At 37.9% G+C, this 16,084-nt stretch overlaps 1 protein-coding gene across 2 annotated transcripts in view; it reads right to left on the bottom strand.

Annotated features, from left to right (window-relative positions):
• Positions 1-5,402, bottom strand: part of LOC150088664 (cofilin/actin-depolymerizing factor homolog) — a 65,553-nt gene extending 60,151 nt beyond the window's left edge. Inside the window, exon 1 of one of the 2 annotated variants that reach the window (XM_090369613.1) lies at positions 4,998-5,402. In XM_090369613.1, coding sequence (XP_090225739.1) covers positions 4,998-5,000 — 3 coding nt within the window. In that variant the 5' untranslated portion in view covers positions 5,001-5,402. Of the gene's footprint in view, positions 1-4,012; positions 4,481-4,997 lie in introns of those variants that run through there. The other variant, XM_090369612.1, reaches the window with a different exon arrangement.
• Between the last annotated feature and the right edge of the window lie 10,682 nt (positions 5,403-16,084).

Here is a 16,084-nt window from a genome sequence, read left to right as displayed (position 1 = left end):
AGAATTTTAATAGTCAGTGGGAGTAATTACAATGCAAAAAAAGAAATCTTCCAAACTTCCATTTTTACCTACTGAAACTATAAATTAGGAGTAAAAAAAAAAAAAAAAAAAAAAAAACTTATTGTATATAATACACCCTCTTTCTGTCTGCCATATGAGTAAAAAATTAACATACACAACATTTTGCAGAAAAACATAACCCTATATAACAACTACCTCTGCAAAAGGGGCCATCATGATACGGCCAAGTGACAAACTGATGTACCCACATAACTGTTAATGTATGTAGTCGAGTTTTTGCAAAAGGGGCACTTCTTTATATTTAAATTTATCTAAATCTGAAATGCAAAGTGCAAAAATTAAAGCAGTTTTATTAACATTTTATATAAAAGCATAAAAACTGATGATATTTTAAGGAGTCTTTATGTGCTGTGATGTAATGACTAGATCGTAGATATAGCTTAGCTTAATTTGTTAGTTCCTTTAACTATTTATCGTAGATATAGCTTAGCTCCTTCAACTATTTATTACACCTCTTCTGCATGTCTATCATTTCCACATTTTCCCCAATGCATTCAGATCTGCAAGATAGAAAACTTCATTTCACAAAACTATTAGTTAAATAGTTTTCCGACAAACTGCACATTACATTCTTAAAGAAATGTCTCACATATGACAGAGGTGAGTGCTGATATCTACGATCTAGTAATAAAAGCATAAAGAATTGAGGTTTAAAAAAATCCTCAAGATAATCTCCAAGATATTAGAGAAAAATGTTTTACCTTTCCCTTCCCAAAAATATACATCTACAATGAAAGGAAACAATATAGCTGCTAAAAGAATAAAGAAATAAAAATAAATACCAAAATAATTTTATTTGGACCAAAACTATTACTTCAAAGAAATCAAAGTGATTGTTTGCCTTCCCCAAAGATACAATGAGTTTCCCAATAACTTCACTTTACAATCATATACAAAGCCCATAGCTTCTATATTGCCATTATACAACAGTTATATCCCATAACAGGAAGTTATGGTGTTTATTTTTCCATTCCTGAAATTTGCAATCTGAAAATAAACAATTTTAAGATCTTGTCAATCATTATTCTTCCACACTTATGTCAGTAAATTCAAATGTCATCATTAGGGATCAGCATCAAAGTCTGCTTCACTCACTGTCAGTTCAGTGGTTTCACCATATTATCATCATGTAGCAAAACCACCACCAGTTGCCTTGAATTTTTAAAAACCAATCCATCCCTTCAGATTCAAGATCCAAACTGCATCTGATTTTTTTTCAGAAAATATTCAAAAAACAGACTGTGGAGAGACAGCCCAGCCTTACTGAACAAGAAGATGACACTGAAAGTCCATGGGGTGGGGGATGGTACCAAAGCCATAGGGTGTACACACTTCTAGACTCCATGGCTGACCTTCAGCTATAATATCAAAACAATCGTCATGGAAATCAATCCACATTATTGCTAATCCTCCAACAGGAAACAGCCTTTGTGGGTAGCACAGCCATATAAGCACTGTCCCCACACCACTTGGAATAGGCCTTGGTTCAAATCCTGTTGATGTGAGGAACTTGTAGGCTTTTCTCAGTGTGGCTGAGTTAGTCTCAAGTTATGGACAGCAAGGTATCCCCCCTCCCCCAGAAACTGGTTTTTCATTCAGAAAAACAAGCAAACCAACCAGAGAATACACACAACTGTGCTGCTTCTTGGGGTGGCTCTAATACCACAGTTTATACACTGATATATATAAGTTCAGTCGGGTGGTCCTAATATGACAGCTTTTTTTTAATGAACGATGTAAAATGATTATGCATTTTAGTGATGAGAAAAAAAATTAAGGAAAAACCTATTTAAACATTTACAGATAATTGCAGAAATTGCATATAAGTGCCTTTTCATTGTGACCATTGTTTGAAATTAACACATGTAATAAGATGGGAATAATCCCTTTACATTAAATAAAACAAAATGTAAATCTGAATGTCAACCCAGTCAAATATAATAAACAGAATAAATTAAAACATGAAGAAAGTAAGGGACAGTCATTAGCATTCAAACAAAAAAAAAAAAGGAACAAATTAAATCAGAGGAAGTGGGGGAAGAAAATGCAATGGACCATATTATCTCCATATCAAAAGTAACTTTATTAGATTAGACAAATGTGGTTATGTCTTTGAAACTATTAGAAATAAATGTCTTAAGGACATCAATTGTTGGAATAAACTTCCACCTAGTATTGTGGAGGCGCATAATATAATTTTATTAAATTTAAGGTTTGGCTAAAAATTGGGAATTTTTTTTTTTTTTGCTTATGTTGTTCAAGCTTATCCTTGCATAATATTTACAATTCTAGTAAACACTACTACAAAATAATTTAATGCTACAATTATGGTTATTTGTAGCCAGGTACTAAAATCAGTATCTGTATACCAAGACACCCTAATATTAAAATAAAATAAGAAAAAGAAAACCCCTTAACAGTGAAAGCACACAATACAACAAGCCACCCAAGGTTGGCATGGTGTGTGCTTTCCCGAGTGTCACCTCCCAATAAATCTCTTCAAAAGAGGCATTCAGTGCTCATGAATGCTGAAAAGACCACATTTCAGTTGTTGACCACTGAGGGCAAGCCATCACTTTTTTTATTTTATTTTATGATTTTATTTTAAAATTTGGGTTTGTTCATATACAGGTAGCAAGCAATTCAGCAGCATGCTAAGAATAGCCTTAATTGTAACATTAAATTTATTGTGTGGTAAATAGCATTCAGTTTTCATAATAGTCATAACCAAGTTTAATTATTATCCAACTTTTCAGTAATCAAATCTCACTGTTGTAATTAGGGAAAATAAGTTATTCTTAATTGTATCCCATTTAATGTTAAAATAACAGACAGCATTGCAGAGTACAAAATTTTAAGCTGCTTAAACTTTGATTCCAAAAAAGCTGAATGCTGTACACATTTTTTGGTGTCTAATGTTAGAGAGACCTATCAAAGTATTCACCTAACCTTTCCTTAGAAAGGGAAGAAATACCTAAGAGTTCACAAGAAACTTTCATAACTATACTAAATAAGCCTACTTACTTTGCATTGACTTCAACATTTTGCTTTCATTAAAATTATTTTTGTTAAACACAGTAACATTTATCTTCACAGCATAACTCAAGTTTGGCTATGATAAATCAGTGGACAGAAATTCTTAAACAATGCAATTTGCATAAACAAAATAATTTTTAAATTAATGAAGCATAAAATTTATAGCTAACAAATAAATATGTTAAAATCCTAATATCCACCACAGTCTCAAAATTAATTTTGTTTACAGTACAATTGCATTGTACCGTAAAGAAAAATTCTATGGGATTAATAATGCAATTCAGCTCATTTTCAATTAATTTAATGCATTCAGTTTTAGAATATTTATAATTTGTATACCCATACAGTATGTTTGTTGGAGCCCGAAAGAACCAATGTTAACTTAATCACCAGTTAAAAATTCAATATGGAAGCAGAAAAAAATCCTATCATGAGCTTGCAAATCAGTTTCACTATTCAATACTGCCCCCCCCCCTTTGTTTTTAAAACTGAAATCCGAAGTTCACAAAATTTTAAATTAAATTCTTCTATGAAAAACCAAGGCATTTTAGGTTCATTTGGAGAGCAAAGAAAATTACAGAATTTTATGAAAGCAACTGCATAGCATACTCTTCTCAAGGTATATGCTGAAAAGCAACTAAGGTTACTGATAAAGAATACAGCAAACATTAAAACAAAGATTAGAACAGGAATTAATGTAAAAAAAAATCCAAAGGGGGAAAAAAATTTGCCTTCAAAATAAGGCAAAGTGGGGCACTTTTTTTTTTTTTTTTACAGTGTAAAGACATTTCTGAAGTGTATTTTTATAATACATGTACATATATTCTTCATATAAATTACAACTGAAAACAGAAAATTAGCACTAAAAAAGACAAAGAACTATAAAGCTGCTTACTGGGCCTGGCATGACTATTGATGGTCATTCACCGGAATTAAAGGAATGCACAGTTTTTTCCCCGAGAAAAAGCTTTGGAAGAGAAGGGGAAAAAAAAAAAAAAAATACACCCAAACTTGATGAGATACGTATCCAAGAGAAGTGAATGGCCCTATCAATCAAAATCCATGAGGTTTTACAGTATTAGTTTCATACGTTTATTTATTTATTTGTTTATTTCTGAAAGGATAAACGTTGTAGAATATCAAATCCACGACTTAAAGAAATACCGCAGGGTTAACAGGATTAAATCCATTGTTAATTCCTGAACCTAAAAGATCGAAAATTTAACTACAAACTACGATACGGTAACACGGTATTAAGTGAAGTCATAGCAAAAAGGTAGAGTCATACTAGAAATTTTCAGAGAACTGCCTGTGAGAGGGTACACAAGTAAAAAGAGCCACGGTGGGCCACAACGTCGCATCCAACTATCTTTACGGTTCCATAATTAGTAATGAAACAGAGGTGGAACGCTGAAAGTGGGTGCCTCTGCGATTTCATTAGATGGGAGCACTAGCAATGAAAAGCCCGCTAAGAGGCTAGTTCCAAATTTGTACATGCAGCTTCCAAAATTAACTTCAGAAGTAAACCAACATTCAGCGTCAGAGAAACACCGAGGCATTTAACGACACTGAAGTCAACAGTGCAGACTTCAGACCTGTCATTATCACTTCGGTCCTAATGTTAATTCTACGAAAACAAAATGTGTTTTACACAAAGGCGATGAAAGCGTTATATCGGAGTTAACACTTATTGACAGTTCACAAATCTGACTTTCGATAAAAACAATCCTTATGAATTTTGACGTGAAGGATAATATTAATTAGTGCGTAATGAATTTATTTTAGCAGTAAATTCTTTGTGTTATGCAAATGAACATATATTTTTACATATGGCAAAGAATTACTAGTATTTAACAATATGCAAGAAATAGCTTACTCACCATTTTCAAACTATATAATTCAAGTACAACTTGTTTATATTTTAATATGTAATAAAGATTGGTCTAACCGGCGTCCTTTCAAAAAGAAAGGGTGGTACACTGCCGACACACAACAGGGAACTTAATATTCTTACGCAGAAAAAATATATCGCCGTTCTTTTTGAACGTACGATTGGAGAGGTTTAAGGAGCGTCACTGAATGATAGCGAAAAAAGGCCAATAACGTCTAATATTACAAGTAATAATGAAAATAACTTCACTGCAAAGTAGGATAAGTAAAACTATCAATAATCCGTGGTAAATCTTCTCAACTGCTTGAAGGACGACTTTCAACTACAGTGACAGTGGAATTTGATATCGTCATAAAAGAATGCCACGGACTATATTATGATCGTGGTTTTATCCACTATGAAATCAGGGTTAGATGAGTCAGAGGCAGTTACAGTCTGCAGAATGGCGTTGCTTCATGGTACGTTGATTGTACTATAGCCCAATCACGAGAGGAAGATTGGTTGTATTGCCTTTTTTGGAAAGATAAACTAATGATTATTATAGAAAGTTTCTTCAATAATCGAACCCTGAAAATTTACTGAGAAATATTTTGTTCAATAAAAAAAAAAAATTATCAAATAAAAGAACATTTAAAATGGCCAATCTACAATATGAGAGTACCCTAGGCAAAAATATATTGTGGGCCCCACTTTGTTAGCTTATGCTACTTATATTGAAATAATAAACAGATTTTTTATTTTTAAAACAATTATTGAAAAATGTAAAGCTAATCAAACACAAAGAGGAAATTTTGAAAGAAAATAAAGAAATCACAAAACTCAAGCAGACAGTTTTACTCAATGAAAATAATTGGAGTGAAAATATAATTAAAATAAATTTTAATCCTTAGCTGTACTGGTTGAAAAAAAAAAATAGCACTCACATGCTGATAGTGTTTGTTATACCCCTCGTAGTGGCAGAGTTCATAGGTCTCGGAGGAAGACAGAACGTGTTTTTCTCCCGGAAACAGAACACTAACATCATTGATCTAATTCTCATCAAGAACGACTCAAGTAGTATCAGAACTATGATAGTGTGGAAGTCAATAGCGGGAAATGACCATAATATCATAAAATTGGTATTTTCCAAGGAAATAAGGTCAAAGGTAAAGTTGCGGGCGTCAATTTCAATGGGTAAGGTGGAGAGAACTAAAGCAGTTCTTGAACTCTACTAACTGAGGTGAGAACTGTATGTTATTGGATACAAATGCATTAAAAGAAATGTTTCAGTTAATTATCCTGAACGTTACAAACACATTTGTTCTAGTGAAGGTACTCAGCAATATGAGGATGCCAAAATGGCTAACAAGAAAGTTGTCTGGATTGAGAAAAAAGAAAATGCACGAGCATTGCTGGACCAAAGTATTTTCGCGGTCCGTGCAGAAAGCATTTTCGGAGCCCCCTTTACTAAGGATATATATATTTCATGATTTGTAAAATTTTGCGCCCCGGGTAAGGGCCCTGCTAGCCCATACTTAATCTGGCACCGTGCAGCACAACAGAGTTAGCTAACGCACAACACCAATTTTATGTAAGTTTTAAGTATAATGTAACAAGGCCACTAATTAGTAGAAACAAATGACAACTGAGCATGAGAAGTCATTGGCAAAGAGACCTAAGACTAGAAACTGTTGTTCTCATATTTCAAATAAATGTAGACAGCAAATCAGATAGCTCCTCTATAAGACAAAAGTGGTGGAATTATAGATAATTCAATAAAAGTGGCATCAAATTTAAGAAGTATTTGATACAGTCTTTACAAGTGGAAATACATTCAAACCTGGGAATAGAAATTACGACGAGTCTGGTTGCAGTTAAATAAGTAAGATAATGATCTTTGAGAAGTATCTATCACAAAAACAGCTCTTGTTGGGGGGGGGGGAGACTAGATGTTGTTGTTTGGTTTTTAGGAGCATTAGCAACTAAGGCCATATTGCTCTGGGATATCCGGTGGTCATTCCCTGACCTTTCCGCATCCTCCGTATTTGTTGGTGACGGGCTCGAACCCCGGTCTAATCAAGAAGCGTGTGCTAGGCACTGCTGCTCCTTCCCACCTGGCTACGGAGGCGCCTAGGGGAGACTAGATAAAATTAGATTAGGTGTGTGCATGTTAAAACATTAATGAAACAATGGCCATAAAGCATTAGTATCTTGTGTCTGTAATCGCACATATTTTTCAATTGATTTGCTGTTTAATCGACTAAAAACCTGACCTTCTGGAAGAAAAAGCCATGCAACTATTGCTTGCAACATTAAAAGTTCTTGGCATCATTAACGATATTGTTGGGAAACGGTGATTATAATGAGGGCATCTTTGGATTGGAGAAGTGCCAACGCATCAACAATATATAAAGGCGCATCTAAGAGCGAATTTAACTACAGACTGGTTAGTTTGACTTCAGTGGTAGGGAAAATCTTAAAAGCAAATGATTAAGAGTGCAATTCAGGAACATTTAGATAGATATGGCTTGACATTCTGAATAATGCACTATGTGGTATTGTTAAGTGAAAATCAGGTTTAACTAACTTAGTAGGTTATTTTGACATAGTTACTCATGAGCTGCATGTAGGAAACAATTTCAACATAGTTTGTTCGGGTTTTAGAAAACCATTTGACTCGGTCCCTCATGACAGGTTCCTGTATAAGCTGAAACATGTTGGTGTTACTGGAAAAATTCTAAGCCGATGCAGGGCAAAAGGCAGAGAGTTGCAATTAGACTTGGACCACGGATGTTTCTGATTTTCATAAATGACACTGACGATGGGCCAGAAGGCTTAATGTCAAAATTTGCAGACGATGTAAGGATTGGTAGAGTAGGTAATGATCAGTACCAAGCAGCAAGCTCCTTCATAATGACTTCAAGAGGCTGCAAAAATGGTCAGAAAAGTGGCAGCTTTGTTTTAATGCAGGGCGCACGTGGCAAACAGCAACCTCAAAATAAATGATACACTTAGTGGGGTTAAATTAAAAACAGTGGAGGAAGAAAGGGATCTGGGAGTTATAATATGGGGGATTATGAAATTTTCTGAGCAGTGCAAACAGGCAGCCAGTAAAGCCCATGGTGTCCTATCGATGATTTATCGACCATTATCCTGGAGAGATGTGGAGGTCGTAGTCCCACTGTATAAGGCAATTGTAAGACCATATTTGGAATACTCTGTTCAAGTATGGAGACCTCATCTGAAATATGACATTGATGCTGCCGATTCCAACTCACATGTTGAGATCGGCAAAAAGAAGAAAGTCCATGAGGAGAGACTCCGTACACGTGGGCTGCAGAGCTTGGCAATCAGGCACCTCAGAGGTGACCTGATTGAGAATTATAAGACTCTAAGAGGGGTTAGTAAAAAGAACGAGGGCGGAATTTTCAGCGTTATAGAGAATTCCAGAACTCGGAGTCATAAATTGAAATAACAGGGGAAGAGGTTTAGACTAGATTGTAAGAAGCTTTCTCTTAGCCAGCGAGTCCTTAATTGCTGCAACAGGTGGTTGAGGCTGACAGTTTGAATAAATTTAAAGGTCAACTGGACAGTTATCTGTGTGAGCACAGCGGTATCGTCATTGTCCTCCTCACACCCGGTAGCAAAGGCCCCGGTTCGAATACCGTCGATGACGGTAGGAATTTTGATGGGGTTTTTTCACTACATGGCTGAGTTGGTCGATCCCAGACGTAGATAGCAAGGTCCCTTCCCACCCAGAAACTGAAGTTTTTTCGTCCAGCAAAACAGGCAAATCGACCAGAGAACACACGCAATTTTCCCACACAAATATGGGTTTATATATTAAATTATGGGTAACCCTAATATAATAATCCGATTTTTTTTTTTTTTGTGTGTAAATGTGTGAGGAAGGAAGTAAATAATTTGAATTTTCTTATCTACTCGGTTATTATTATTTATGTTTTTTTCCGGCAGTGCAGTAAAACCCTAGGTTTCCTTGTACTATATGGCTATTACTATTTCTGTTACTATTACAGTACCAGACTGCTAGAAAAAATTAATAGAACACGTAGAAAATGTGGTGTAAATCGTGCAGCTTGTGATGAAGCAGGACAAAATTTGATATGGTTGTGTACCATAGAATAACGATGAAATGAGGAGACAGCGAGAAATTTCGGACAATTATAAGGGACATTTATAGGGGTTGTATAATACTTATCAAAGAGGTCACATTATAGAAGTCGACACAAGGTGTTCGAAAATATGCTCACTAGCCATCAATAAAGCGTATGATCCACTCTAACTTCTAAACAGGTCTAACAGTGGTGAACCATGCTCGATATAAGGAGATCTATAAGATTCTGTGGCAACAAATTCTATTCTTCCACCAGCGCAGATCATGACCCACCCAGTGACCGAAGAGTTGGCTGTCGGAATGCAATGCCCAAGGGCATACCGCATATACTCGATCGAATTTAAGTCAGTTGATCAGGCTAGTCACAGCAGTCGTCGTATTTCTTCAGTTTTAAGATATTTCTCCACCACTTGAGCTCTATGTCCAGTGGCGTTGTTCGTGCATGAAAAGAAAATCTGGGCCTACCGCTAGCCTAAAAAAGTAGCACATAGGGTTCGAGTTTATGTCCTCGGTACCTCTACTCAGTTACGATACCCCTATCAAAAACATGAAGAGGGGTGTGGCTGTGGGTCATTATTTACCCCCAAAACGAGAACACCGCCTCTGTGTAAGTGTCCCTTTCTCTGAAGTTGGAGGGAGATGGTAGCGCATTCCTCATTGTCTCCACATGAAATAACGTCTAGATCTGTTTGTAGACTAAAACGGGACTCATCTGAGAACAGAACTGTACCCCATTTGTAAGTGCTCCAAGTCATGGCACCAATCTCTCTCTCTCTCTTCCCCCTTTCCTGTACGCTATTATCAGTATCGTTAAGAAGAAATGTGAGAAACACAAGAGGATGTCCTCACACCCTTGCCTGAGGAACACCACTTGTGACATTAATCCGCTCTGAAATATGCTCAGTTTGGCTCTATCCCCATTCTTCTGGCAGCTCTGATCCACCTACGAATATCATTTTGATTACCAATTCGCTCTAGTTTATACAATGACTTCTACGTAGAGGACTGTATCAAAAACTTTACTAAATCCAAATATATAACGTCAAAGTTGTTTTTTACAAATTTTTTTATCTTGTCATAGCAATTAACAGATTGGCCATTCAAGATTTCCCTTCCTGAACGCATGCTGTAATCCATTTAGGATTTCATCCTTCTCGAGATATGATTCTGTATTGTGTTCATAACCATAAACTCCACGATTTTATCCACCACAGGAGTGAAATTCACCACTCTTTAGATGCTCATCACCTCTTTTGTTCTTCTCTTATTAGAATATTAGAGCTTTTTCTGCCCAATGGGATTATTCGAGACATTAATTATAATCTCAGTAACATTCCTGATTGTTTTAATGCTTTTTTTTTTTTTTTTTTTTATGTAACTGGATATAGCACAGTGATTATATTACACTGCTCGACAAAATTAACAGAACTAAATGTTTTTCATGAATATTTTATTGGGAACAGTGTCGCCGAAGGAGAATATTTGATATAATAGGCATTGTGGCATGCCAATTTCAAATATCCAATAGACATTCATCTACCCTCTTACAGAGCTGCACATTATTCAAATTATTCACAGGTTGCCACTACATCACTTCACGTTTTTTTCGCTTGCTCAGGTTGTTTCCAATGTCTCGCCATCTCAAAGAATAATCTAAACGACGATGACTTGGAGTACTGGAGATATGGCTATACCTCCAATACTCCAAGTCATCGTCGATTAGATCATTCTTTGAGATGGTGAGTCGTTGGACGACTTGAAGCCAGGCAGTGGCAAGTGGCGGTGGCATGTTGGCTTAATGTGTCATGCAGTGTTGTCGCGGCACTATGGAACCAGTTTCAGGGGAGAGGAACATTACAAGAAGAAATGACCAAGGTTATGTGAGGGCTACGTCAACCAGAACAGACCGCTATCTGGCTCTAACAGCAAGACGGAACCCTATGATATCCTGTCACTGCCTGTCTCTTGAGGTTGCTGCGGCCACAAGTGAAAACATTTCCAACTTGGACTGTGTTGAGGAAGTTAAATTCAAGTGGACTCTAAGCAAGCAAGCCAATGGTTTTCATCCCATTAATCCAAAGCACCGCAGAGCTCATTGAAACGAGTGCCATGACTTGGAGCACTTGCAAATGGGGTACAGAAAGCAATTTATCCTCCATGGCTTTAAGCCTGGAGGCTTTACACAAGATGTTCAAGTTGAGCTAACATAAAATTTATTTGTGAAAAAATAATAAGTAATAATAAGAAAACAATAACATAAATAGTAAATTATAATAAATACATCTAGGCATATTTGGATAACGAAGTATATACAGCATAGAGAATAAACATTAATACACACTGTCCTGCACTTTATTAGGTACACCTACCTAGTAGCGTGTTGAGCCACCTATAGCCTTCAAAACAGCCTGAATTCGTCTAGGCATGGATTGAACAAGATGCTGAAAACGTTATGTAGGAATAGAGTACCATGCAGACATGAGTGTGTCATGCAGTAACTTGAGATTCGACAAAGGTGTAGTAGGCCTGCAGCGAACAGCTCTTTCCAGCTCATCCCAAAGATGTTCAATAGGATTGAGATCCGGGGGGATTGAGCGGGCCACTGCAGCAAAGAAAAGTCATTGTCATGTTCCTGGAACCAACCCATAGTGATTCGGGCTTTGTGCACCTGCGCATTATCCTGCTGGAAGTAACCATCTGACTGAATATAAATTGTCAACATGAACGGATGCACTTGGTCAGCAACGATGTTTAGGTAGGATGTGGCATTCAGAAGTGAATTTATGGGTATCAATGGACCCAACGTGTGCCAAGAAAACATTCTCCACACCATAACACTGCCCCCAACACCTTGCACAGTAGTCATCAGACATGACGGGTCCATGGATTCATGTTGTTTTCGCCAAATTCTGAGCCTTCCATCAACATGATGCACCAGAAACTTCGACTCGTCAGACCAAGCAACTGTTTTCCAATCCTCGATAGACCAGTACTGGTGTTGCTGTGCCCACAGGAGGCGTGCTCTCTTTTTCTTCGTTGATAACAAAGGTACGCGATGTGACCGTCGGCTGTTGTAGCCCATTCGCGACAAAGTGCGACTAGTGGTCCGTTGCGATATTTTGTTCTGTGTACCAAGGTTGTATTCTGACATGATGTGCGACATTGTGGCCCATCTGTTTGTGTAGTTTGAATAAATTCAAAGAAGCACTAGACAAATTATTAGGAATGATAGACAGGTTATATGCAAAGAATTTTTTTCCTTTGGCCGATGCTGTATAAGCTTGCAAGACCATTTTCCACTACTATTAATAATACTAATAAAATTACTGTACCGTATCTTGGGGTCAAAAACTAATAGGTTGTGAATTCTTTGGTGAGTTGAAGCTTAGGAAAGTAGATAATCACCAGAAAAAGGGTATGCTTCTTCTTCAACCATATCCTCGTTTAGAACATGTTTGTAACCGCTACAAAGAGCGGTTACAAACATGTTCTAAACGAGGATAATAAAACCCTAGACTTAACCTATAGACTGTATTGCAGAAGTTAGAGGTGTTTCTGGAAGAGAAAAGCTTGAAAACTTGCATGGTTACATTCAAAGAATGGCGACCACATTGCTAATAATCGCTAAACATTGCTCTCCAATGTGGACAGGTTTAGATAGGGGTGGTCTTCAAGGCTTGGCAAGGATATCTTAGAAATATTGAGGCATATAAAACTCCGAAAGAAATCAGTAAAAATGAATGAAGGTGTTTTCACGCTTCACACTGGTAATCGAAAAAAGAACCAGGAGGTACAAAGGTAGAATTTTAAGGAATAACAGAGGTCGTAAATCTCATGAAGAGCACTATCAGGTAGCGTGCTTACAATAGCTGGAATAAACTACCTTCCAAGGTGATTAAGGCAGAAAGTTTAACAATATTGAAGGGGGAACTGGATAACTATTGCTTCCGTTGGATATAAGTGATTTGAGAATTATTTTAAAATTTCTTTTCATTTATTTTATATTTTATTAGTTGTTTTTTTTTTTTTTTTTTCTAGTGATGCGGAATAAGTTCTCCTGTATCCTGTGGCCATTGTAATATCATAGTCGAGAGGGTTTCTATACGTGGCGTAGTTGAAGGTCTCGTTCTCTCTCATGCCGTATATACACTGATGAGCCAAAACATTATGACCATCTACCTTATATGATGTTGGTTCTCCACGTGCATCCAAAACAGCTCGTACCCGGCGAGGCATGGACGCTATAAGATTTCTAAATGTGTCTTGTGATATCTGGTACCAACACGTAACCAGCAGATCCTTTAACTCCTGTAAGGTCCGTGGTTGAGACGCCGCAGATCGGAGTTGCTGTTCCCACACAAACCACAGATGCTCGATGGGATTGATGTCTGGGGAGTTTGGAGGCCAGGGCAATACCTGGAAGTCTTTCACATGTTCCGTGAACCAGTCTCGAACAATCCTGGCGGTATGGCATGGTGCATTATCCTGCTGATAGATGTCACCGCCAGAGGGGAAGACCGTTGCTATGAAAGGGTATAACTGGTCAGCAATGATGTTTAGGTAAGGTGTAAGGTGTGTTTAGACGGCAGACGGCACCAGAGGTTTCCCCCATCTCCAAGTAGTTTTCATTGTGGGTATACCATTCGCTGGAAATGCAGAGATTTAAAAGTGTATGGATATTGTATATGTGTAGTGTCGCGTACGGTTGTTCATCTGGTCGTTTAGCCGCTGGATCCCTGCTGAAGCCCAACGTTGCCATACCTTTGCCTTGTGGAGGCAGACCAGGAACCCAGTAGTTTTAGTTTCACTCTGGCAGGTCCTACCACCTAATTTCCAGAGATTTCAGTGGCTAGGACCTAAAAAAATAAAAAAGTAAAAAAAATAAAAATAAATAAATATATTGTTATATTGTATTTATATTGCACGTATATATGTGTATACAAATACACGCACACACACACACACACACGCGCACATATATACACACAACGTGCATACACATACCAGCATCAGTCGTGAGGCTTAATGTCGCTTGAGTTGATAGGCAGGGACGTGGGCGAAGATATTTTGGATGTGTTTAAATTTAGGTCTGTGGGAGCTTCGATAATGTGAAGAGAGAGTGGGGGAGCTTAAGCTGAGGGGAAAGACAGAAGTATGAGCCAATAGGGAAGACAGCCCCAAGTTTCAGTGGGCATGCCCATGCCCCACCAGAGCAGAAATGAGGGTGGGAGATGAGAGAATCGTTCCCCCCGGGCAGTAGGGTTTAAAGGTGAAGGGGGCTAGGGTGCTCTCTTCAGGCTGCTGTAAGGCTTTAGGAGCTAGGCTGCGGTTTGTTGTCTCTATTCGTGTCCACTTAATTCAGGATGGGACATTCACGGGGAAAGCCTCCTCCTTTTTTCTTCTTCTTCTTCTTTTTCCCTTCTTCTTTTCTTTATCCCATTTTCCCTTTCTTTTCTGTTCATTTTCTTTGTGAAGAGGTCCTGTGCGTACTGGGAAAGTGGTTGGTACTCCTCTTCCACGTCAATGAAGTGATGTTCAAGTCCTTTGGGGAGGTAATGGATTTTCGTGATGAGGGTGCATCTGAAATCTTCGTATTGTGGGCAGTCGTAAAACAGGTGGTTCCAGTTTTCGACCTCCCCACACGTGCAATTTGGGTCTTCGGTGAGGCCGAAGCCGAACGGTTTCTGGTTGAAGGGTCCATGTCCTGTGAGTAACGAGGTCAGGTGCAAGCCCGGGAAGAACTAGCCCAGTTGCTTTGGGTATATTTTGTTCAGTTCTGGAAAGAATTTACGAGTGATCTCGCCTTTTATCGTCTCTGTCCATCATTACTGCCACTCCTGAAGGAGGTAGGTCTGTAGTCGGGCTCTTTCCATTTTTTGACTGCTTGCTGGGATGATTGTGAAGTCCTGATGCTTTGCGGCCACTACCTTTGAATGCAGGTAGAGCTGTCCTGCTTTCACAGCTTCTAAATCTAGGGAAGTACTCAAGCAAGCACCTGCAGTGCAGGTGTGCTTACCATGCAGCAAGCTTGTGTGGTTGTCAATAGGATGGTCCTATGTGTCATGTCCGGGATTTCCTTGTTGGTTACTAGTGATGTTTTGGTGTACCATACTGCAGCGGCGTAGGTTATTTCTGGGATGAAGATTGACTTATAATATAGCGTTAGGGTTCGTTTTTTTGAATCCCCAATCCTTCATCGTAATCCTAGCCACTAGGGCTGAGTATCTTCTTATTTTCATTCTTATGTATATTAGGTGGGGTATTATTTTCTAAGATAACTCCTAAGTTATCTTAGAAAATAACTTTTCTAAAATAAGTTATTTTAGAAAATAACTTATTTTAGAAAATCTATTTTCTAAAATAACTTATTTTCTAAAATAAGTTATTTTAGAAAATAGCAGATTCATTTGCTTGGTGAGTTTGATGGTCAGGCCATTTATTTTTATTTGGGGCGGACGTTGTACCTGAAGAGTTCCTTTCAGCAAGATGGATATGGTTTTTCGTCGGTGCAATTTTTAGCTGGTTTTTTATGGCCCAGTATTGTAATTTCTGCATTGCTTGATTACCGATGTTTTCCAGTTGGACTCGGGAATCCACCTCAATAGTAACAATGATATCGTCCGCAAAGGCCTGGGCCTCAGCCAGCCCCAGATCCTGGCACAGGAATTCGTCCAAGACTATGTTCCAAAGGAGATCCCTGCGGATGGCCCCTATGTACGTTTCTTCTGATTTTTTGATAATTTGTATTTATTTCCACTCTTCTGCCTGAGAGGTAGTCTTCCATTGCCTTGTAATAAGTTGGTGGGTGCTGCAGATTCTCTCAGTCTGCTGAGAACACTTAGGAACCAAAGTGAGTCGAACGCCCGGCGAAAATTGACTGAAATGACTAATAAATATTTTTTCCTGCACGCTTGTGCTTTCCTAAGCAGATCTCCAGGGCATCTGCCTTAGAGGATCCTGGC

The sequence above is a fragment of the Mastigoproctus giganteus genome, chromosome 3, assembly GCF_048544385.1.
Source record: "Mastigoproctus giganteus isolate SK-2022 chromosome 3, ASM4854438v1, whole genome shotgun sequence".
Classification (NCBI taxonomy): domain Eukaryota; kingdom Metazoa; phylum Arthropoda; class Arachnida; order Uropygi; family Thelyphonidae; genus Mastigoproctus; species Mastigoproctus giganteus.
This window is presented reverse-complemented; position numbering and strand designations above follow the sequence as displayed.